The following is a 24,926-nucleotide window of genomic DNA, read 5'->3' as shown; positions in this document are numbered from 1 at the left end:
ATCATAATCCATGGTTTCTAGATGTATTTTTAATGTTAGTGAAACAGCTAAACCGTGACTAACATTAGAAAAATCTACTGTTGAAAGTTAAAGGATTTACACTAATCGTTAAATTCAGTTCTTAGTTAGCATTAATATCATTTCCTTGTTCCTATTATCCTCTTTTATAACCTCCTTCGAAAAGCAGTGAAGATGAAGTGGTGTTTTACCAAACCTTAAAATTCTCAGAAATGCCTTATCTTTTTACTGGAGAATCCATCACTGGTATAATTTTCATCCTGTGCAGCCTTTTCATTTCACACAGATTATTTACATTTAATTCAATTAAGTTTACGATCTTCTCCAAATTATGACAAACATACACAGTACTTAATATTTTTCAATAAAATCTCCTTGCCTGCTCTTTAAAGCATTAACTGAGACTGCCGGTTTAAGGAGCTGATGCATATACAAAGCTATTTTCCTGGCTGGTATAAGATGGTTGGGACAGTTAGTTCCTAAACATTTCAGCACACCGAGGTTACGTATATGATTATTTTAAGTGGCTTCTAATGTTTCTATAACCTGATAAAATGCTGTTAATCCTTTGTAGCCTCTTTTTAAAAAGTACCTTGTGTGCTGAAAACAAGTTCAGAAATTCAAAGCAATTTTATGTGAAGTAATGTTATCCTTACATCAGCATAAATTAATTCTTTCCATAAAAGTGTTGGTGGATCCCGTGAGGGAAATAAAACATGTCATTGTTTATGCTTTGTAAGTCCAAAAGCAAAAATCTCACCCATTGCTTATGTTTTTGTGATCTGCATTATCTGGCCCAGTGACAGTTATACATTATCTTCTCAGATGTTTGATAGTATTTAGGAGAAATCTGGAATGACCTCGGGATGCTCTCTCAAGTCCAGCTGCTGAACTCTAAATTCTATTTAATAACCGTTTGTGAAATCAGCACATCTCCTCGGAACTCTCCTGTGGGTTGCAAGTGATCAAACAGACAAAGCCACAATGACAGGACAGTTAGATGGGTTTAACAGAAGATGTTCATGAACGACTATCAAACTGCACACCGGGAAGGCCATATCTTTTATTAAAATCATCACAAATACAAAAGCATCACTGAAATATACATATACCGTATACATATATTCTCAAATTCCTGGAAAATTATCACCGATTTATTGGCTTTCCATTTCATTATATGGCATATCCCTAAAACATTAAATAGAATTAAAATATCCATGCAGCTTTTGGATGAACAGCATCCTTTGCATTTTTAATTCATGTGTTTTCATTCAGACATTTGTCTGTTTGTCAAGGATTGGCTAATAAATTTCACCCAATTTAGGATTCCTGGCCACGGGAGTGACGTTCCGTGTCATGTAAAATTTGGTAGCTTGTAATGTCTTTTCCAATTTCAAGTGTATCTTGCCTTTTCTGTAGCAAGAGCCAGCCTGCGGATGTTGGATATACAACCAGCTGCGGCTTCCTGGAGCTCTTGATCAGGGGACCCAACCATATCCAGTAGAAGCTGTGACACATAAAGGAGGAGGAGGAGAAGGGAAACAAGAATAAAACCGTTAGTCTAAAGACGTAAAGTTAGGCTATGAAAACAATTTTAAATATTAAATATTTTTAAAAGTCACCAGTAAAAGTACAAGAAATTGCATTTGGGAAAATACAAATATAAATGGTTCTTAATCAGATGCAGGAATTTCTCATGGAATTCTTACCTTTCAATTTTCTGGAGCTGAGCTAGACCTGTTCCTCTCTCCTTTCTTTAATCATCTAACTGCTGTGGATCCTGCTTTGAAATTTCTCTGGCATCCTTTCTGGCTTTTCCCCCTCCCAGGACAAGCCAGCAGCATATCAGCCCTAGACTGTTAGTACACCCTCTTGGCTGTAATCCCTCTGCATTCCAATCCACCTGATCATGTCACAACCTAACTGTACCAGGTCCTTAACAGAGACTTTCATTGACTCCCCATGCTCACTAACTAGAGCCCAGTGTATTGAGCTGTCCCTACAGGATTTTTGTGTTCTGGCCTCAGTTTACCTTTCTTGCCATTCATCTTTCTCCTGCTCCCTCCATACTACAAGCTCACACTTCCCCACTTTCCTTGCCTCGATTGATGCCATTTCTCTGCCTAAAATGCCCTCCATTCCCCTTCTCTGACTTTCTAAATTTTATCCATCTTTCACCACCCAGCTACAGCTAACTTTTCCACAAAGCCCCCACTGATTTCCATCAAATGGAAATGATGATTTCCCCCTCATCATAACTCTCATAGCAGTTTAATCAAATGTGAGTTGGTACACTTATATTTTCCCCTTCTGAAGAGATATTTGGATTAATTCTTTCTGTCCTTCTTTATATCGTAAACTCTGAAACTTGTTATATCATATGGTGCCCTAATACATAACAGATGCCAAATAAATGTCAAATAAATGAATTAGAACTTTTAAAATCTATCAATTATGATTCTAATTAGTAGTTCTGATAAAAGTTTTAAAAATTTAATTTGAATTGTATATTTTCTATCCAGTACAAATGTTGATAATGTCAGAAAATGAGGATGACTTGATGAGCAAAGAAAGGGTGTAAAGAGAAATACTGTGAAACATCTGAATATGGCAGCCTTAGGAGTTTGGCTTTTATTCTGTAGGTAATAAAAAAGAAGTTATTTCAGCACTTTAATCAGCAGAGTGACAGGGTCATATTTGTATTTTAGAAAGATAACTTTTATGGCAACTTATAGAATATTGGCTGTAGGAGAAGAGACTGATGGATACCACGATACTTCAGGATAGAAGTGACAAGGACTGAATGAAGCAGGAACCAGGGATGGCACAGAAGGAATGAATTCAAGGGATATTTAGGGACTAAACTATTCAACAAATGACCCAAGGACAGTTGGTTATCCAAGTAGAAGAAAATAAAAATAGTAATCTCACATCATACATAAACATCAATTCCAGGTGGATTAATGATTTAAATAAGAAAGGACAAATATAAAACATTTAGAAGGTTGTGTATGAGAAAACCTTGATCAGCTTGGGGTATTGGAGGATGTCTAGCCCCTCGGGTCCCCGACCTCCTCATTCTAATGATCTTCCACTTTAGCCTCCCACTTCCAGGTCCTTATATTCCCTCACTCTCAATAGTCCTGCCTCCAAACTCTCTGACCACAATTTCTTCTCCTCTGATTTGGCCATCGAACTTACTTGTTTGTTCTCATCACAACCTCTAGTCCATTGGCCTATATACTTTTTCTTTAACCATGTCCTGTCTTCACTTCCTCCACAATGAGTTTATATTCCATAGTACATCTTTTCAACCATTCTCTTACCAGTTTTTTTGAACGATTCACCCTGAGCTAACATCTGTTGCCAATCTTCCTCCTTTTTTTCTTTCTCCTTAAAGCCCCAGTGCATTTGTATATCCTAGTTGTAAGTCCTTCTAGTTCTTCTATGTGAGCCACCACCACAGCTTGGCAACTGACAAATGGGTGGTATGGTTCCACAACCGGGAAATGAACCCTGGCTGCCAAGGCAGTAAGAGCACCAAACTTAGGCCATCAGGGCTGGCTCTCTTACCAGTTTTTTAAACCTCCTTATGACATCCATCCACTAAAACCATAACCAACTCTGTAACATGCCCCCACCTTAACAAAGCCCTGCTGGAGGCAATATGTATACAACAAGGCAAATGAATCCACTATAAATCCAACCTCAACTGGATTCTCCCAGCAATCTAAACATGCCTCTCTCTCATTAGGTCACTTTCTCACTCTTTCCAATGCCTATTTCAAATCTTCTTCATTCTTCTCCAATCTCCAACTCTTCTTTACAGCCCCTATTCTCAGCAGATAACCTATAAGGGCTCCTTCATAAACTTGATGGAAGTCATTAGATAGGAACTACTTCAACCAAATCTGCAAACCTACGTGCACTTAGCACACCTTTTTCTCCTTCTCTTCCAGTGATAAAGGATGCATCTCTCCTTGTATCCTTCTATTCAAGGTCCCCCACTCCACTTGTATTCTTCATCCAGACTCCTCCTTAGGACATTTTACCACCACATGCTCCCTCTCTTCTTAGTTTATGTGGAACCTCTCCCTTCTACTGATTCCTTCCCATTATCACTTAAACACACATCTCCATTTCTTAAACAACAACAATAACAACCACCTCCCTCCCCCAAACCCACCATTTTGACTCATTTTTTCCTCTTCATAAACAAATTTCTTTAAAGAGTTGTCTGGACTCACTGTCTCCAGTCTTAAATTCCACTCGACTCACACCAGGTTGGCTTCTGCCTTTAGCTCTCCACTGAAACACCACTCTTGAAGATCATCAATAACTTCCATGTTGCAAAGAGCAATTGACACACGAGTCCTCATCTTATTTGACCCCTTAATGGCAGTTGATATAATCGACCACTTTCTCCCGTTTGTAATTGTCTCTGCTATTGGCTTCTTATATCACACCCTCCTGGTTTTCTTTAAATCCATTTATCCTCATCTCTCTCTCTTCATTGACGGCTCTTTCTCTTCCTCCCAACCATAAATGGTTAGAGTTCCTTAGAACAAATTCCTTTTCTGTTCTCTCCCCTAGATGGTTTCTTTCAGTACCTGACTTCAAACATCATTCATATGGAACCATCTTCTAAATTTATATCTCCACCTCAGAACCTTCTTTTTAATGACACTTCATATCCAATGCTTCTTAGACATCTCCACTTGGAAGTCTCACAGCTATCTCAAACTTAATATATTCCAAATTATTCTCCAATATCAATAATAGATATCATCACTTAGTGGCTCAAGCCAGAAATCTCCCTGCCTCACACTCACTCACATCCTCATCTCCCCTGCACTCTATCCAGCTAACTATCATATTCTTGTGATTCAATTCCCGACACTTATTTCAAAGCCATTCACTTCTTTCTATGGCCACTGTTACTCACCACCCCTGTAAATCCTAAACAGCTTCTCACTGTCTTTGTACCCTCTCTTGCCCTCCTGTAGTTAATCACTCATACTGCCTCCAGAGTAGTTTCCTAAATCGTGAAATTCACCGACAAGGGGCAAAATTCTAGAGAAACAAAACAGAATGAGACATAGTCAGTCTTCTGGGATTCAAGAAGAAGAAATATTCTCTTCTGAGTTAGGGAAACAGGGCCATTTTTGGGAGCTCATGCCTTGTGAGTTTTGCATTGTTAATGTAATTAAACAAGGAAGCCATTAAGTTCGGTGGCTCCAACGCCTTGGTAAGCAAACCAAAACTTTAATCAGAGTCAATGCACCGAATCTGAGAAAATGAAACCTAAGGACAACCAGTCCCCAACAGCCAGCTAGGCCTTCCCGAATAAGGCAACCACTTAAGCTACAGCCAATCAAGTAATTTCCATGCTTTGCCTCTGCTTTTGTCTTCTCTATAAAAACCTTCCCCTACATCCTGTTGGTGGAGCCCTGCTAACCATGTTCAGTTTGACCCTGCCCAATGTGAATCGATGTTTATTCAAACAAACTCTTGTAAATTTTACCAGTGCCTCAGTTTATCTTTTAACAGCATTGCAGAGTGTTTTTCTCCAGCATCATTCAATAACCTAGGTTTAGGACAGAGGAAATAGATTACAGGATTGTAAATCATTTTAACAGCCATTTGGTCCAAGCTCGGCTGGAAGGGAAGTAAGAACAGAAGGCTACTGAGAATCTAGGAGAATTAGGAGGAGGGACTTCAGTGAAATAGGAAAACGGTTTTGGCGAGATTGAAGTGTAGGAAGAAGTAAGAAGTTGAAAAAGAGGGCATTGTAGTCTGAGAATGGAATATTTGGAGTTTAAGATTTCACAGCTAAAGTTAAGTATTGACAAGGTCCAGGGTATGGCCATGGGAAGGCAGGTCAGTATAAGATTGTTAAGAAATTTTGTATACACACACATAACTTATCCTATATTCGTACTCTCCCTCTCTGTCTCTGCAGGAAGAGGAAATAATGGGAAAATAAAAGGAAGGAAGAAGAAGAGAGGCATCAGCTCTCCTCGGTTCCTGTAGCACACAGCTCAGAGGTCTCTGTCTAGCCACTCACACTCAAATCCCTTTCCCAGCTTGCAACTTTGAACTCTTGATCTGCACTTGAGTATTTTTATCAATCCTTACTATTATATGAAAGCTTTTAAAGCAGATGTAACTATATGAAGTTTAGACTATTTCTTCTAAATATATATTTCATACAGAAGTTCATCCACCTCCTTTTTTTCATACTTGCACACATTTTATGTGCCCACCTCCATCACTGTAACCCTCCCTCACAGGGCCAGCCTGCCTTGCTTCTGCTCTGGTCCCTGGTCTCTCCTCCAAGGTTTTTTGCTGATGACTTTTAAATCTGGGAAGAGGGGAAATAGAATCTTAGCTATGAATCCTGACTATCTGAGTAGGGAACTAGACACTTGCCCTGTGCTGTTCAGCTCCTTTGTAGAAAAGCCAGTGTCAAACAGCAGTCAAGTCACCCCGAGCCTTAATGTCACAGCTCTTTGGATTTGTCTCCTGACTCTTCCATTTACCGGGCAGGTGACTGAACCTCTTACCTCTCTCTTCTCATATGTGAAATGGGATCGTCTACCTCTGAGGGTTATTGTGAAGAAGAATGAGATCATACAGACCTTTAAACAACGGTTGAACGCCTGTATTCACAGCCTTTTGCTGTCTGTACGTCCTTCATCTCCCCTTCCTTCCCTCTTCCCGTTCTGTCTGATTGTTTCCTGAGCCTTGTTTGGATCCAAGTATGTAGCTATGTAGGGTGTGAGAGGGAAAACTGGAGAAGCACAGGCTGCGAGAATTTACACTGGAAAGGGCAGAGGATTCCTTGTGGGAGAGAAGAAAACAACAGATGGGGAAGGAAAGGAGGAAGGAGGAGGGGGGAGGAGCCTCTACCCTGTTTTGAAGAAAGAGTTTGGAGAGCTTGGAGTAGAGGGGTTATTTTAGGAGCAACTTCAGGGTGAGAGAGAGATACTGAGTGTAAGAAAGAGAAGAGGATTTTAAAGCAGTTTAACAGTGCACGAATGTGCTCTCTATTTTCAAGAGAGAGTGAAGCTAGGATTCAAATTGCTTTCAGTATCTATTTGGTTGCCCCTCTTTTGTGTCTCTGACTGCATTTCCAAGTCAGGACTGGACCATGCGGTAGCTTGGCTTCATACAGGTTATGCCTTTAAATCGCGTACATCCAGTGCCCAGTACAAAGTCAGTGCCCCATAAACGGTGTTCATTATCATGGTGATGATTTCGCCAGTTCTAAAGTCTGGTTCTGGCATTTGTTCCCTGGAGCCCACCCCAGTTAGTTTGGGAGGAAGGAGGAAGCAGGAATTTTGGCCCTAAGGTCAGTCTAGCCCCTCTCAGCACTTCCTCCAGGCCTCACCTCATCTCTGGTTGACCTCCATGGGTACCAATGACCCAGGCTTCACTTGGCATCAGCTGTTGCCACTGCCGCCTTGCATGGCTCCCTTGGGAGGGAGCCCCTTGTCCTGATGCCTGCCCAAACCGAACCAGCATTTTGCCCATACTCCCTCAGACCTCGTTGTTGTTCTGTGGTCCCCTCTCCAGCTTTCCAAGAGTCACTTGTACTTATTCCCAGACTCTTGATGCCACTTACATAATTTCATATTACATAAACTAATGAACTGTGAGTGTGAAATGTACTAGTCATAACGTTTGGCATGCGGCTGGCATCTCGGTGTTTCACAGAGAACCTGCAGGGTGGTGGCCATTCCAGGAGTCAGCTAGATAAGTGCTGCTGACAGGAGCATCTATTTATGTTAGAATACAGTGTTTAATCAATGCAGGACTCTTTTTATGACTCTACTCTGTAAACGACTTTTTCTATGACCTGACTAATTCCTAGTTCTGAATGCATTAAGAGGACTACCACTCTTTTAGGAATTAATTTTGCCTAAGTTTCTGGCATTAACCAGGAGCTTTCATTTTATATCCCATATGCAGGATGGTGAATGTTTAGCCTAAAAACTCGACTAGTGGAGCCCAGCAGTCCAGTATTTTGAAGTCCTAAAGTATAAGGAAGGGCGAAATGTTAAAAAATAGACAAAAGGAGACAAGTTTGGCTTAGAGTGGTACACATGGAGGCCAGCGAGATTGCTTCCTTAAACGTACCTTGAATCTCTCATTGGCAACAGGCCCATGGGTTACCTAACGTTCGTACTACATGAAATGATTTTATTAGCTACCAAGCTTACTGCATTCCAGGCACCGTGATTTATTCTTTACTAGTTAATTTATCCTGCTCTGCCCATTTTCCTTAGCAGGAACATTCTTAATCTAGGGGGCACAGTTGGAAGTGTAGAATTTTCTGTGTGCTCAGGGTATGAACGGCTTGATATTTGAGAAGCAGTCCGAGGCCTCTCTTTTGGTGATGTTGCTATCTGAATTGATTGCTTTTCCTGAATTTTATTTTGTTGTCAATGAATGTTATCATTGCTCCCAGAGGCTAGGTGGCTCATGCTGCTTTAATAAGCTTAATAGCAATGTGCTACTTTCCCAAACCACTATCTGAACAACATATACTACGTATGTATCTTGGCTTTGAATGGAGCTCAGGAATATATGCTCTTTTTTTTCTTAAGAGCTTCACAAGCAGACTAGGGCACTCAGAGGAATGCTTTAAAATGAATATAAACATCCACATCACAGAAACTTACGGCAAAGTCCTGCATTGGATGGGCAGCTAAGAGAAAGAGCGAGCCACATGTGCTTTCAAATGACTAACACACGAGCAAGGTGAAGGTGGTTTGTAACATGCTGCAATCATTACTTAAAAGGAGGACTTTTCTTAGGAAAGTGAGATGCAAATTGGGTACAAGTGATTATGGACTCAGTATATAGCTTTTCGGTATACATTTTTTGATCCGTAGACTTTTTCCAACTATAAAAACATTTTTAATATTATACGGGGGAAAAACACCTCAGGTTTACCTTTTTGAAGTGTTTGTTCCTTTCGAAAACTTTCCTCTTTTTAATCCTCCCCCTCCCCCAAGCGTGCCCAAGGACTTTACATTTATTGGGCGTTTCATATATACACTGAAGGAAAACCAGCCCTCTTGCTTTAACACTTAATTGCATAGAGCACTTTAAACCAGCATTCAAACACATAACTTTTTACAACGTTGGCGTGAACGAGGACACGGGGAGGGGCACAAAGCACGGCTTGTGGAGCGTGCTAACGCGAATACTTCCTCAGCGTCAAAGGCTTTGATGCGAAGGCGCATGCCCTCAGTATGCAGCTGTGACCCGCGACTCACATCCGCTGGCAGGTGAGGCAGAGGCAGTTTGGGAATGGGTGTCTGCATTCAATTTTTACTCTTATATCGAGCAGTTCATGATTTTATATAATATTTCAGTTGTAGGAAAAATATGTACTAACTTGAGTGATAACAGATTTTCTTGTGGTTTGACTCAACATTGTTTGGGTGAACACAGACTGGAAATATGAGTTTTAATTAGAGCCGGATGAGCTCTGAAATACCTGCATGCACACCGAGCTTAGCGGGTTTTCCAGGAAGATCTTGAGTTTCTGGAGCTGATTTGAACTGGGAACCGTTATGCTGTTCTCCCGTTTACAAGGCGTTGAGGTGTAGTTGTGGCACTAACGAACAACTGCGTCTACCCTGCACCGTGGCTTCCCGGCTGTCCAGGTTGGCCGGGCTCTGCTGCTGTTGCAGCCCGGACTCCACAGCGGTTTCTTTCACGTCCCGGCTTTGAGCCCTGGTAATTCATTTCATATGACAGCACACCAGAGCCATGGGCCTCAAAACACATTTTACACTTGCTGGTTCTGTTTGGTCCGTGAAGTGAACCAAGGGGCTTCTCTTTTAGGGGTGTCTGTCCACCTTCCACTGACAGGAGTGCCTGCCCAGGGCCATGTCCGCAAAGCATGAAAGGGAGTTCTACTTGTTCCATCTAATGCCATTTCTGTGCAGATATTCACTCACACTTGAGTAGATTTGTCCTCTGGTTTTTCTTCCATGTTGTTTTTTCATAAGACTTCCACTAGAGAGCTTTGTGCCCTAACAGACACGCAGACACACACAGATTAGTGCTGGGTCCAGAGTATTGGGCGGTAGAAATGGAATGTATAATAAAGAGAGCTCTAATAACCTTCTTCTAAAGAATGCCAGAAATGCTAGAAATGGAGAATGACTTGATTACTGGTTGGACCAGGAGACTGGGACCCTGCTTTGCTGTCTACATTAGAGGAAAAGGAAGCGGCGAGTCTCTGCACGCCCGGGGCAGAAGCTCATGTTATCATCTGGAATGGCTTCAAGTCGCTCTTCAATTTTTATTACTATCAAATATAAAGAATACCTGTGCATATGGAGGTTTCCTGGATAAGAATAAGGATGGATAGAGAGATACATGTGGTCAGGGTTGTTTAGAATTGCATTCTGTTATTGGATAGATCAAAGTGACAAAGATAATTCTCTGGAAGTAAAAAAAAAAGTATGTTCCCATAGATTATGGAGTGTAGTGGCTGAGAGTTCATGCTTTGGATTTGAATCCTGGCTCCTTCTAACGGGGTATGACCTGAGGTATCTATTTCTCCTTGGGCCTCAGTTTTCTTAACAATAAAATTAGACTTTTTAATAGTGTGAGGATTAAATGAGATACTGAATGTAAGTCCTTGCGCTACATGCTCATAAAAGACACTCGTTATTAGCACTATATCGTTGGTGTTATCTTGAACTGGGGGCTGGTTGTTCTTGAATAGAAAGATTAGAACAAATTTGTTGCTAGCTCACTTTTTCTGTTCGAGTTCCAATTGTATTGATCCAAATAAGCAATTTTAGTCTAGTTATACTGAGAATCAGTGTGTTAACAGGAGGCTTGTGGTGCCCTGTTAAGAGAAGAAAAATATAAGGCAAGGTAGCAGCACTAACACAACCTGATGTTCGTTATAATGGATCAGTTCTTATTCCAAATTAGAGCTTTCTCCTGAGTCAGTCTCTAGTCCAGAAGGACATCAGACCCCCACAGGTAAACAAAGGCATGAAGTAGATATTAATGAAGATGGAATGAATGCATTAGATCTGGAATATATTTGCAAGGGGAAATAGGGGAAGTCAGATGAATAGGGAAGTGGTCAGAATTTTAAATATTCACAGAAAGGTAAGGCTAAACTATATTATTTATTAATTTATATTATAAAAGATCAGAACTCACTTACACCTCTTGTGTTATTAGAGTAATTAAATAAACCTACTCTACCTTCCTCTTGCAAAAGATCATCCTATGAACTCAAGTTCCTAAGACTAATCAGAATTTACATGCTTTTTTAGTTAAGTATTGTACTTTTTCCTATCGAGTTGGAAGATGTTGAAGTTAGAAAACTCAATCTAAGCAAAGGAATGTGGAGAAGACCATAAAGTAGTGAAATAAATGGATGATTTTTTTAATGGTGAATATTAATTTCTTCCCCTGCTTGATGTTTTCAAGACCTGTAAGAAAAAGATCTGCACCCGCCTGCAACTGCTTTGAAGGAAGGCAACAATGAGCTAAGAAAAGATGCAACAAATAAGGGCCAGGGGGAATGTGCAAGAGGAAGCCACCTGTGAAAACCACGTGTTTATTATTATCTACAATACCTCTATAGAGGAGGCAAAGTTATATTTGTAAAGTTCTCAGAACAAGGCCTAACTCACAGGAACTGCTCTGTAGTCGTCACCCATTGTTACTCCAGTAGAAAACACACTTCAGGCACTGGACACCCAACCTGACGCTAGTAATAAGTGACAAGTGACAAAATGTGTCCAGTACTGGCTGGCATGATTGACCCTCTCATGAAGAAGTCAGGTTGCTGCTACCCAGTGGAGGCTGGGAGTCATGTGGGTGGGCACCTCTGTATAAGGAAAGGCAAGAGGCCCTGAGGGAAAGGTCAGTACAACAGTGTCTCTGAGTCCCTGTCAAGTTCTGCTTCTGTGATAGGTTCCAAGAGTCCCTTCTGGAGAAATAAGTGAGCCTGAAGAGACACGAGTTGCAGCAGCTACAGTCTCTGGCAGGTTGTAATGTGGACTGGGTACTGCAGGTCCTATAGGGATATAGTGGGAGGAACAGACTGCTCTATATTTTCTGCTTTGGGTTTCACTATGGCTCTCCTGTGGTTCTAAGCAATAGGACAAAGAACATTTCTGTGGGGTAAAATGATCCAGGAAACAAATCAGTCAGGAACTTCATCAACAGTGGTCAAGAGAAGACCAAGTAGGAGTTAGAATCTGAGTTGGACTCATCAACATTCTATTTGTAGGTTTAAATGATATTGACATAATCATATCCTCCAGTAGCTTCCTGAAAAATGTGCAAAGGAGGGAAACTTCTTAAGACTTACATGTCTTCTCTCATACTTGATTAACAGTTTGCCTGGGTATAGAATTCTAGATTGGAAGTAATTTTTGAAGAGTTGGAAGAGTTTTGAAGGCATTGCTCCATTGTATTCTTGCTTCCAGTGTTGAGAATTTCATGTTTGGATGTGATCTCTCTCTCTCTCTCCTTTTTTCTCTTTTGAAGATTATAGAATCTTTTTAAAAATTTTACTTAATGTTCTAAATTTTACAGTGCTGTACCTGTCATAGGTCTGTTTTTATCCATTGCTGCAGGGCACTTGATGGGCCCTTTCAATCTGGCAATTCATGCACTGCAATTCTGGAAAATTTTCTTGAATTATTTCATTTCATTTCCTCCTCTCCATTTTTGCAGTTCTCTCTTTTGGGAACTAATATTCTGAAGTTAGATCTTTTGTACTGGTTCTCTAATTTTTTCTTATCTTTTCTTTCCTATTTCATCTCTTTATCTTTTTGCCCTACTGTCTGAGAGATTTCTTTAAATTTATTTTCCAACTAGTCTATTGAATTTGTGCTCCCTGAATGTTCTTTTTTACAGAGTCCTCTATGGTTTCATGGATGCAATACCTTTTATATCACTCTGAGGATATTAATTTTTTTTCTTCTCTCTGCTACAGTGTTTCTTCCAAGGCCTGCTGGGTTTGTATGTTCGTTCCTATTTGTTTCAGTCTCTATCTTCCAGGTTCAAGATGTCCTTCAGATGTCAGTTACTTGTTGGATGATTGGAAATCTTGAGCACATAGATGGGGCTTGTTGACATTGTGCTTTACTACAGGGTCATCTGAGAGGTCTCAGATTCCAGAAAAAATGCCATCTTTATATCAGCTCTGGTTTCAGTGCCTGCATTTAACTTGGGTTATCTCCTACTGGGGAGAGACTGAAAGTCTATGTGGTTGTCCTATTGTCAGATTAGTTTTGTGAGAGAATATTTTAAAATAAAGTTTTTGGAGGGAACTTGTATACAGATATATACATATTTGTATACAAGTGGAATGAGGTAGGCTTAATTGTGACTCCTCCAAATTTTAAGTTTCCAGCTCTGATCTGAACTCATACCATTCGATTGCCTGCTTGACGTCTCAACTTGGATATAAAAATGCTCCTCAAATTTCACAAAGGTGAACTCCTGATCCTCTCGTCAAAACCTGCTTTCCCACAGCCTCCATCTCTGTTCATGTCAACTCATCTCTCCGGTTGCTTGGGCCAAAAACCTTGAAGTATCCTTGACTTCTTTTTTTCTCTCATAGTACTTATCCAAGCTATGGACAAAACCTGTTGGCTCTACCCTCAAAATGTATCCAGAATCTGACCTCTTCTCATGCCTCCATTGCTGTGACCTGAACCACTAGCATCTTTTGCCTGAATTTAATGATTAGGCCAAGTTTTTGATACGCAAAGAGATCTGGAGCTGACTTTGAAGGTACAGCCTGAAGAAAATAATCACTAGGATTGGGAATTTGGGAGAATCTTTTTTTCTTTTTAAGGTGAAATATCAGAGAAGAGAAAAGACAGCTAAGTGATCCACAAGGAGAATAAAAGTCTAGTTCAGAAATGGCCATGGGACCTTTTAAGAACTGCCGTATGTAATACTTGACTTGGAAGTTGTTGGCATTGTTGCAATGTATATTCCCTTCCATCACTCCAAATCTTTTATTATTATTATTATTATTATTGTACAAAATGACCTTATAAGAATGTTCTTGTTTTGCTTGTTTTGGTTTGGTTGTTGTTTTCATGGAGGTAGAAGTTAGTGGCACAGACAAGAAAAAAGGTTGAGTTGTAAGTCTAGGCCAGCTCCATGTAAGATAGAAACAACATGCTTACAAGAGCAACACAACCCATAACCCAAATGAAATTATCAGAAGCTGGACAAAATATAGAATTCCCTCCAAATAGACTTTGCCTAGGGCATGGAAAGTGGAGGCGGGGATTTGAGACAATATTTCCTACATGATGATGGTTAGCCCTACCTAACATCTGAGCTACTGAATATATGTTTTTTTGTAATGTGATAAAATTGTGACTTCAAATGACATCTCACCTCAAAATAAAACAAACAGTTTGACTCAAACAGTAACCTCTCCTCTGGCCTCAGACCTTGACCTCCTCATCTCAATTGATCTTCGTCTCTGTGCCACATTAAGTAGTTAACCATTCTCGTGGTTACGCCTGGACCTTATTAATACCAGCAACTGATCCATCTCTGCCTCTAATTGCCCTCCATCAGAAATTCCAGGTTCTGGAAGAGACAGAATGGGATCAAGAACACAGGAGGTACTTACCTATCTTAATAATCTCCTTGCTGTGGCCTACACTCTATGGTCCACCATGTCAACTGCCTTCTGTCATTAGGTTTAGCTCTCTTTTCCCTATTCTCCTACCGTGCCAATATTACAAATTGAAATCTTGTATCTCAAGCACATTTCTGGTCATGCACACAAATTGGTGCAATTGCATACACATTCATGATCACTCATCTCATTTGGCTCTCAATTCTGTCCAGGTGTCTCTGTTGTCAACTTCCATTCTCCACAGCAGCTATTTAAAATGTTGTCTACTCTCCTCAAATTACCTAACCCACCACTTCAGTCCCCTCACCCTCAGCATGTGCCTTTGCCTCCTACTGGATGGGGAAAATAGAAATCACAAAAAGGGAAATGGCCCAGCTCCCTGCCTTCACACTCACAGATTTCCATGGCAGGCATGCCCATCCTTTCCTCTTTGCCATGTTCATGTTCCTCTCCATCATGTTCAAGAGGTGTCTGTCTCTCCTTCAGGCTAAACTCATCTCCTTGCCCTCCAGCTCTGAATTCCCCTGCCTCTCCACCTCCTCTGGAAGCTCACTTTGCCATTATCCTCCCTCTTTCTAGTATCTGCACTGCCTCGCCTCTCTTCCTGCTCTTGCCACTTAGCACTGAAACATGCTCAAGTTGGCTGGGCTGTCTGAGAACAGAAACAAAATGAACAAAAGGAAAAACTGCTCAAATCAAACTTCCCTATTTCCCCTTCTAGCTATCATCCTCACTACTCTTCTTCTCAGGCAAACTTTTCAAAGAGTGGTCTCCACTCGCTGCCTCCATTTCCTCACTTCTTTTCCAAGATTATCAGAAATCACGTTGCTATGAATCCGGTGGATACTTTTGGTTCTTGTCTTCACTTTTCTGTAACATCTATCCCATTGGTCATGTGCTTGTGCTTAAAATAATCTCTTCTCTTGACGTCTTTAAAATAGTACTTTCCTGATTTGTTTGGATTTTTTTCTCTTTAATATTCTAATTGCTTCTTTTGTGGAATCCTCTTTTTGCCCATCATGGTATGACTCAGGGTATCATAGTATGTCCTTAAACCCTCTCATTTTTTTCTTTTCTCTGTACACCCTCCAAGAGAAATGTCATTCACTCTCACTATTTCATGAACCATGGCTCTCAAATAGTCTTTAAGGTTTCATTTACTTATTAAGTATATATCTCACATCTCTACTTTTGTTCAACTGTCTTCCAAGGTGTTCAAAGCCAATATGTCCCAAACAAACTCTCATTTCCTCTAGAAGCAGATTCCTTCTATCATCCTTAAATCCAGCCACCCAACCCAGACATTTAGGTGTCCTCTCTCACCTTATTCCTCATTCTTTACATCCAAAAAGTAACGATGTCTTATTGTTTTTACTTCCCAAATATCTCTTGAATCCATCCATTCCTCTCCATTCCCAGTGCTATGACCTCAGTTGAAGCCACATTATCTCTCTCTGAACACTGCCTAACTCATCTTCCATCCTTGTTCCCTTCCATTCTCAAACCAAAGTAACTTCTCAAAGGCAAATGGAAAAACTGATTCCCCTGGCTCAAAATATTTCAATGGTTCCCCAATGCCGTAGGCATAAAATTCTAGTTGCCCAAAAGGGTTCACAGGGGTCTTCCTCAGGGGCTCCAGTTGATATTTTTCCCTTCTGTTTATCTTTAGCTTCTAATTTTTTTCAGTGAACATACATTACTTATGTTATTTAAAAAGTTATAACAAGTGGACTGGCCAAAAAGAAGAGAGGCCTACAAAGGAGATGAGTCATCAAAGAGGTAGGAGGAGGACCCAGAGACTGTGGAATCACAGAAACCCGGGAAGGGTGACATTTTAAGGAACCGGTGAGGTCAATATTATAATATACCTTGGAGAGATTAAGTTACTTGAGGACTGAAAAGAGTCCCTTGGATTTAGACATTTGGAAATCCTAGAGATTACTGATAGCACAATCTCTGAATTTTTGAAGGTAAGAGCCAATGGTAGTGGGCTGAAGAGTCAGAGGCAGCTGGGGCAAAGAGGATCCTCAGAGAATGCTACTCCTCTGATATGGTGGACTCTACAGAGGATGTGCTCAATACTGGGGAGTTAGAAAATGAGCAAGTAGGCAAGGAGAGATTAAGATTGAATATGCAGAAGTTAGAGGAAATAGCCAATGTCAGAATTTCCAGCTTTTGGAGGAGACAAAATGGGATCATGAGTACAGTGGGTAAGAATAGCCAGCAGAGAAATTCCAGAGAGAAGATGTTTATCCTGAATGCAGCTACAGATAAGTTTGTAGGTGTGGCACAGGAAGTTGAGGTATTTTCTGCCTATAACCTCACTTTTCTTTTTAATATTGAAGGCAAATTCATGTGAGTAATATCCCTACTTAATACAGACATAAGTTTACAATTGATAACAACATAGAAATATTTTAAAGCAATAAAAGATATGTACTATTTATTAGAAAAAAATTACCTTAATTATGTAAAGAAGTTTTCCATGGAAAGATTTTGTTTGGGTTTACAACTTTGCTCTAGGAAATGCTAAGAATTTATAAAATCTGATGTATAATTGTAAAATTAAATCTTATCAAGCTAAGAAAAAATTTCAAATTGTTTAATATAAGAATAAGGCCAAGCCAGGAATTATCTAAATAAGGATAATAATTTCCACAATATTCCTCAATATTAGAATCAGTCTAAATTCTTAATGTTATATTGTTTGCATTTATATCCCAAAATTGGCACACCGTTAGAAGGAATTCAAAACCAAAGACATGTTAATATTAAAAATACTTTATTGGATATAGAATTCATCCCCCATGGGGGTAAAAATGGAAAGATATCCATAGGACAATAAGCCAAAGATTTGAAAAGGGAAAAAAAAAACCTTTAGTGAAACCACTTTCCCAATTTTATTTTGATTTCTTTTCAGCTTTCAAAAGCAGATTAATATGGAAAAAATAAAGCACAAGCCTGGAGAGAAGAGCCACAATTTTTCTTCTTCAGTGTCAAAGAAATAGCTTTCCCTGCTCCTACTAAATTGGAACTAAGCTCATAAAGACGAAAATAAATGACTAATTTCTTGGGAAATAACCTTAAGTGAAAGATTCTTTTGGCCCAATAATTGCTTTTCTTAAACTCCAGTTGACTTAACCTCATTCTCAAGGCCTCTCTTGCCCTTCCTTCCACTGCGCCCTCTTGGTATCAAGTGTACCTTAAAAGTCTGTCTCGTCATTTGCTACCCATCTGGGGAATGTTTTCCTAATCTGATACAATTTGTGGGAAAGAATAAGTCAAATGTGATTGTGTTTTCTTAATTTCTCTTTTAAAACTTATTTATAATGTCTAAGATCTTTAAAAGTGGAACCTAAAAAATATTACCATAAAATTTCACAAAGTAATGTTTCTACCAACTCTGACAAAAAACCCCTGATAACCTCCTAAAAATTTTTAATACATAACTAAATATTAATTTTGGTCTTGCCTTTTTGCTAAACTTATGTAAAATGATCCTTTTTAGTGTCATCTATATAAGACCTTCAAATTGCAGTGAAAGGAACTGAATGAATTTTAGAACAGAATGATCCTTCTTCTTCTTCTGGCAAAGACCGTGTTCATTTCAGAGTCCATCTTGCATGATTTTTGCCAAGTTAGCTGTTCAGAATTGCAGGGCTGGCCCTAAGCATGGTATTTAGGCCAGTGATTAAAAAAATTTTTTTTTCCGTATTGAAACTCTTTTCTTTTTCTCCCCCCAAACAAAACCTTAACTCTTCTATGAAATTCACATATACATAAAACGTACATACGTAAGATAAAATGAAGCATCTGAAGACAAAATAGAGCATGGGATCCTAGAACTCTGCCTGTTCCTTCCTGTTCCCCAAATAGACTCTCAATGTACCTTCTCCAATTTCATAATGCACAAAAAAACACTAGTCTTCATAATTGGAGGAGGGCTAATCTTTGGTCTCCTCACTTTATTCCTGGAATTTCTTTCTCACTACAGAACACCTCCCCTTGCTGCTCACTCCTCAACTGGTGAGGCCAGCTCACGGCTCATTCATTCCACACAGATCTGTTCAATTCACACTTACTCTTCCAACAATCACCCCAAACCACTACCTGCCCCACAATCCTAACAACTCTCATTCTCTCAATTCTGACAGTCTCAGTCAGACTTTTGGAAGCCCACATTTTAAACACATTCCTACTGAGTCTTAAATGACTCATAGCCTTGCTCACTCTTCCCAGATTTTAAAATTTACATTTACAAGTTTTTAAGAAGATAATTGTTAAGCCAAATCTTTAGTTTATGAAATTTCAAATTATATGCCAAAGTGATAAATTTTAGGTAGCACAATGAAATAGTTCTATTTAGGTAGGTCTTTTGGGTCTCCCTAAACTGATACCTGTAGAACAGTGTTTATGTTATATTGACCTGTCTCAGGATCCTCCTGAGAGAGCTGGGATGGAGCATCGCTAAGCCTGGTCCCCGACCAGCCCAGAGTTCCTGATCAAACATTTTAATAAAGCCATCCCTTCAATATTGATCTTACTTTAAACTCAGTTTGAATCTGAGGTGCTTAAGTAGCTTATTTGGGTCAATACTTATTTTGTGTTGATCTAGCTTTCTTCAATGCATATCTTATACTTCTGGCAAAATTTTCTTTTTAAATCAATTTTTTCTCTATTATGTCTTTTTGGATATATCATATCCAAACGCAGGTGGGCAAGTCTTTGTTTCCTATGTTCAATCAGGTAAAGATGTCACTGATTACCTGTGATGTGATGTAGAAGGTACTGTGAGGAAGACACAGTCCAGCTCTCAAATTGTGTATAGGGTGAGGAGTCAGGCATGTGGTGGCCGGTGGCCAGGGGGACAGCCCTCTCTCTGTCTCGTGGCAGAGGACCAGAAGACAGAGACCGATGGCTGCACAGCTTTCTGGATGTTACATGCCCAGTGTCCTCAGACTCAGGGAATAGGTGGTGGGGCAGGTCTCTCTCTTTACAAAGCAAAGCTGAGGCAGGACACAAGCCAAACTCGGACAGGCTTTTCTCAGTTCATCATCACCCAACCTCCACCAGAAATGGCATTCCCCCACCCATGCCACCATGAGGCATCCAGGAAAGGCAGGGAGGGTGGTATCCCTCGAGAAGGAAGGAGACAATAACCATAGCTAACATTTCAACAAACAGTGCTTACCATGTCTCAGGCACTATTCAAAGTGCCTTATATATACTAATTTATTTAATGCTCTCAAGAAACCCAGAGTTAAATACTATTAATATTCTAGTGTTACAGATGAGAAAACTGCAGCCTAGAGAGACTAAGTCAATTAGTCTTGGACTCTGCCTCTTCGGTGTTTAGTGCCCATGGAGAGGGAGCTGGTCTGGCCTGCTCCCTGGATGCCTGGTGACAGTATTCCCTGAGATGCGGCTGGTTCTCCCCGGCCCTTGGGCCATCATGCCCAAACCGAAGGCTGAAATTTGTAGTCACGGTCAACTGCCTCCACTTGAAATGGTTCCATTCAGTGGTGCCTCTTTGTTTCTGCAACCCCTCCCTGTGGGTACCATGGAACATGTGGCTCCCCTGCATGCCATGTGCAGTCTTTGGGGACCAGGACCTCCCTTTGGCTGACCCTTCTGGATGCTGCTTCCACCAATGATGCACCATTGCTCCTGCACCATATTGGACTTGCAGCCAAGCACACTCAGAACCCCTTATTTTCATCTTTGTATCCTTGAGGGCTAACAGAGGGCTAACTCAGTCAACACTATTTTGAAGTTAAGATGCTCTGCATATTTCGTCTCCAGCAACAAACAAGGCTGAGAAGATTTCGAAATTACTCCTCTGATTCTTTCATTCATTTCAACTCATACTCCTTTTTAAAACGCACTTGAATTATTTTTCTCTGGTACATAGTAAAAGTTACTAGACACTCTTTTGCCTGGGCATGATGACTCTGGATCTCTCTGGTTTAATATTCCTTATAGCTTACTTGTATTCACAGACTGGACTTTACCGTGTATGTTGTTTTTCAAATTGTTCAATAAGATTATTCCTAGTATTGACCCTTGAAAGGATGTTGCCGGGAAAGAGCTGCCTTCTCCATCTACTCTCTCTCTTGTGCCTGTCCCCTTGTCAGGTCCCCTAATTATAACAAAGCTTACTTCTTTCCCCCTCATGTTGAGTCATAAACACACATACAGACACACTCACACACACATGTTCCTTTTCTTTTTTTCTTTTGCTGAGGGAGATTCACCCTGAGCCAACATCTGTGCCAATCCCCCTCTATTTTTTTGTATGTGGGACACCTCCACAGCATGGCTGGTGAGTGGAATAGGTCTGTGCCTGGGATCTGAACCCGTGAACCCAGGCCGCCGAAGCAGAGTGCTTAGCTGCTTTGGTACAGAACTTTGTCAAAAATGTCCTGGAAATCTACATAGTAACCTGGCTTTCTCCTTTTGAGGCTATCACAGTAAAGGAACCCATAAGCTCTGTTAGCACATTTCACGAATTACTGGAATACACATAACCAGCAATGCTATTTTCCCCCTCAACCTTTATTGCTTTACACGTAGGGCCAAAGGACTTAACGTTGCTTTCAACAGGGTGCATTCACAATGCAAATCTTATTCCCCATGATCCTATGGTATGTTAAAGCTCTCATATATCAAAACAAAACATCTCTTTTTCAGCCTATCCATTCACTCTGACATAAGCCGTTGCTGAGAAAATTATCCTAGTAAGCAATAAAGGAGTAAGTAATAGAAATCATTTTTAAAATTATTTCAGTAAAGTTGAAGCGTAGAAGAAAGCATCAGTACAAGATGGCTTTTCCAGCTTGGCAGAGGCAGGTGGAATCTGTGATGAAATTTTTACCTTAATGCAACAGACTAGCTTTCTTCTTTGCCCAGCCTTGTTTTTTTGAAGTTTTTCATGTACCACAATATACATAATAAAGGGTAGTTAAATTCGCTCCGAACCCCAGCTACATGACCATGACATATTTGGAGGTGACTTTGAGGTACATTCCCGAATATGGTGCAATGCTTTCTAAATTTACAGTCTGATTTCCTGCTGCCAGCTACGACTGCCAAATGCTTCCGATAGTGCGGCCAGTTTGTGGTGTCCCTAAAAATCATCAGCAATTTGAAAACATTAGCGCCTGGCAATAGTCATACTCTGCAATGATTGCCTGTATTTATCACCTTACTTTTCCAGGGTATAAACTGAAAAAAAAAAAAAAATCAAAGAGAAAAATTAAACTTCTCTAGCAGCAGGGAAAATAGAGAGTTGAAAACCAAAGGCATGAGAGGAACTTAGCCTCTTTCTGTATTGTTCGCAAATTAAACAATTTAAGCTCTGTGGCTTATGTGGCTACGTAGAGGAGAAATACCGTAAATGTATATCCCTCCTCAGATCCTTTTTATTTTGTCTTCACATTTGCAGGCTGTTTTGCTATTAGGATATTATGGTTATGTGGCAGGGCTAAAAATGGGGAGAGCAGTTCATTGCCTCATTCAACAAATATTTACTATGTTCTGCTCTGTGGCAGGAACTGTTCCCAGGAATGCAGAAGTGGACGAGACAGGCATGGCTTCTGCCCTCAGGAATCTTACAATCTACTGAGACAAACAATTACATCATTACCTTAGAGAGGAAGAGATGTACACGTCTTAGGAAAGCACAGATGGGGCCAGGGGGTGAATGTGGACTTCCCGGGGGAACAAGAGTGAATCTGAAACCTGCCAGATAGACGTGAGCAACGCAAAGAGTGGCGTGGGGATCTGGAGGTCATTCCAGGCAGAGGGACAGTCGGGGCACCTACAGAGAGTGGCAGTTTGTGCAGAGCACAGAGGTGCCAGCAGAGGGGGTGAGTGGCTTCCAGCCCCTGCTCTGTTCCCCTCATATGTCCTGGCTTGTAGCTGCCTCCTACCAAGAGCATGTTTTTTTTCACAAGGTAGTAGCAAATGCTTGCCAAGCCGTGTCCCATAAGGATATTACTTTGAGCCCATGATAAACTGTTTTCACATAAAGAACCCAAAATTTAGTAGTCTAAACAACCTAGAAGTTTTTTTCTTTTATGTTACACTGCATGAGCAAGGGGACCAGGGCTGGTAGCATGGTACTGCCATCTTCCACGTGTTGGCCCATTTCTGAGTCCAAAGCTGCCCCAGTGGCCTCTATCCCTCAGCCTTGGGGAACAGAGCTGGGACCCAGGGAAACCGTGTGTTCTTGGACGTACGGCAAGAAACACAAGTCACATTCTCACTTCCCTTCATGAGAACTTAGTCATATGATTGCACTGAGACTCAGGAGAAGCTGAGAAATGTATTGTGTGGCTGGCAGCCATGTGCTGCGCTAAAATGTTCATCAAAGGGGAGGATGGATGTTAGTGGATATCCAGCAGTCCATGCCACAAGGGAGGATGGAGAGAGAGGGGCAAGATGATGGCAGAGAGACAGGCAGGAATCAGGTCATGCAAGGCCGTGTTCAAAGCAAACGGAAACCACGTTAGTGTTTTAAAAAGTTCAGTGGCACATTTATGAGTACTCGCCCACAGAAAAGGCTTTTACAGAAAAGGCTTGGTAAAGGTAAACAAAAGCCACGGTTTCCTGGTGATTCTCCCTTTTAATTATCCTATATCCTTGTTTATCAACAACCCAAATTCTGCATGCAGAGGACACACATCTGATTCAGATGGCCTCTGAAGAAATTGCCTGAGAGCTTACATTTGAACAGAAAATTTTGTGTCGATGTAGAGAGAAACCTGAACTATCTTGTATTACTCAGCTTTATGCTGTCAGTGACCCTAGGACATGCCCTGAGTCTACCCACAGGCACACAGTTCCCAAGAAAACACACAGCCTAAGGTGGAGAGGTGGCTGCACCAGCACATTCATATCTGTAGACAGAGCAAGGCCTCTGCATCCTGGCCAAGCCACGGGAGAACCAAACCACTCTCAAGAGTGGCACGGTGCCTGCCACGGATAAAGGGTCCCTGCATGTGGCATTCAGGCCCTGAGGAGAAACTGCTGAAAGCCAGCACCTCAAATTCTGTCTACACTGAAAACATTGAGGCTGAGGACTTGGTAGCTGCTCATAGAATTAGTTAGTTTAAGATTCAGGAACAGGACTTGAACCCAGGGAGGAAGCCTGTAGAAAGCCACCTCTCTCACATCCATAGCCTCGACTTGGCAGAATTCTACTCCTGACAAAAACAACCACAATAAGAGTGTTCTGATGCGCCTACCATGAGGCAGGCTCTTGATATATATATTTTTTTCTCGTCATTTCATCCTCTCTGTAACTCTTAGAGGGAAATATTGTCATCCTTATAGGACTGAGGAGGACACAGAGCCCAAGGAAGCTGGGTGACTTGGCAGCTGCACTGACAGCCAGGATTCAAACCCAGTTCTGTTTGGCCCCAAACACACACTCATTTCCCTGCACCCTGTCTTATTTATTTAATTAGTAGGCTTCAGAATCACATTTATTCATTTTCCAAATTGGATCAATGAGCATCCTTTGCGACATCAGTCTAAATTATATTGTTATATACCTATACCATCTAAAATGCTGTTTTCAAAACCTACCTAAATTTGCATACAAATCATTGGCTACATCCTTTGAAAAGTACATCAGAAAATTCTGATGTTCTTATTCTTGAAACAGCTTGTGGCAGATTCAGTGCCTATTAGCTGTCAGGATCCTTGTCTTAATGGTTCACTCTCAAATCATTCTTTTTGTGATAGGACATGATTTCTCTTAGAGTTTCAATGAATATGAAAACTACTGTTAAACCATATTAGTGGTTTTGATTTGTTAATGATAAGTGTAATTGATTGATTAAGGTCTGGTTAATAGTCAATTAATCAGTTATTAATTTAATTGAGCAACTATCAGAGCTAAAACTTGAAATGGTGCTGAAGCACAGAGGACTGATTTAATAAAAATCAAACCTAAAGAGGATAGTTAAGTGAATCACAACTAAGCCTCAAGAATATACACAGGCTTCTTTCACTTAGCATACTGTTTTTGAGATTCGCCCATGATGTTGCATGTGTCAGTGGCTTGTTCTTTTTTGTGGCTGGGTGGTATTCAACTGTATGGATGCACCTTTGGTTGTTTATCCATTCATCTGTTAGGGACATTTTGATTGTTTCTATGTTTGGTGATTATGAATAATTCTGCTATCTCCCTTCACATACAGGTCTTTGTGTGTGCATGTGTTTTAGTTTC

General features: G+C 40.6%; 1 protein-coding gene across 12 annotated transcripts in view; it reads right to left on the bottom strand.

Moving 5' to 3' along the window:
* Positions 1-1,061: 1,061 nt before the first annotated feature.
* ODAD2 (outer dynein arm docking complex subunit 2) overlaps positions 1,062-24,926 on the bottom strand; it is a 186,821-nt gene continuing 162,956 nt past the window's right edge. For all 12 annotated transcript variants that reach the window (XM_070600845.1, XM_070600848.1, XM_070600844.1 and 9 more), the window contains one exon: positions 1,062-1,525. In XM_070600845.1, the coding sequence (XP_070456946.1) occupies positions 1,412-1,525 (114 nt within the window). In that variant the 3' untranslated portion in view covers positions 1,062-1,411. The remainder of the gene's footprint in view (positions 1,526-24,926) is intronic.

Source organism: Equus przewalskii, chromosome 30, assembly GCF_037783145.1.
Source record: "Equus przewalskii isolate Varuska chromosome 30, EquPr2, whole genome shotgun sequence".
In the NCBI taxonomy this organism is placed as follows: domain Eukaryota; kingdom Metazoa; phylum Chordata; class Mammalia; order Perissodactyla; family Equidae; genus Equus; species Equus przewalskii.
The sequence above is the reverse complement of the archived record's forward strand: the minus strand, read 5'-3'. Positions and strand labels throughout refer to the sequence as shown.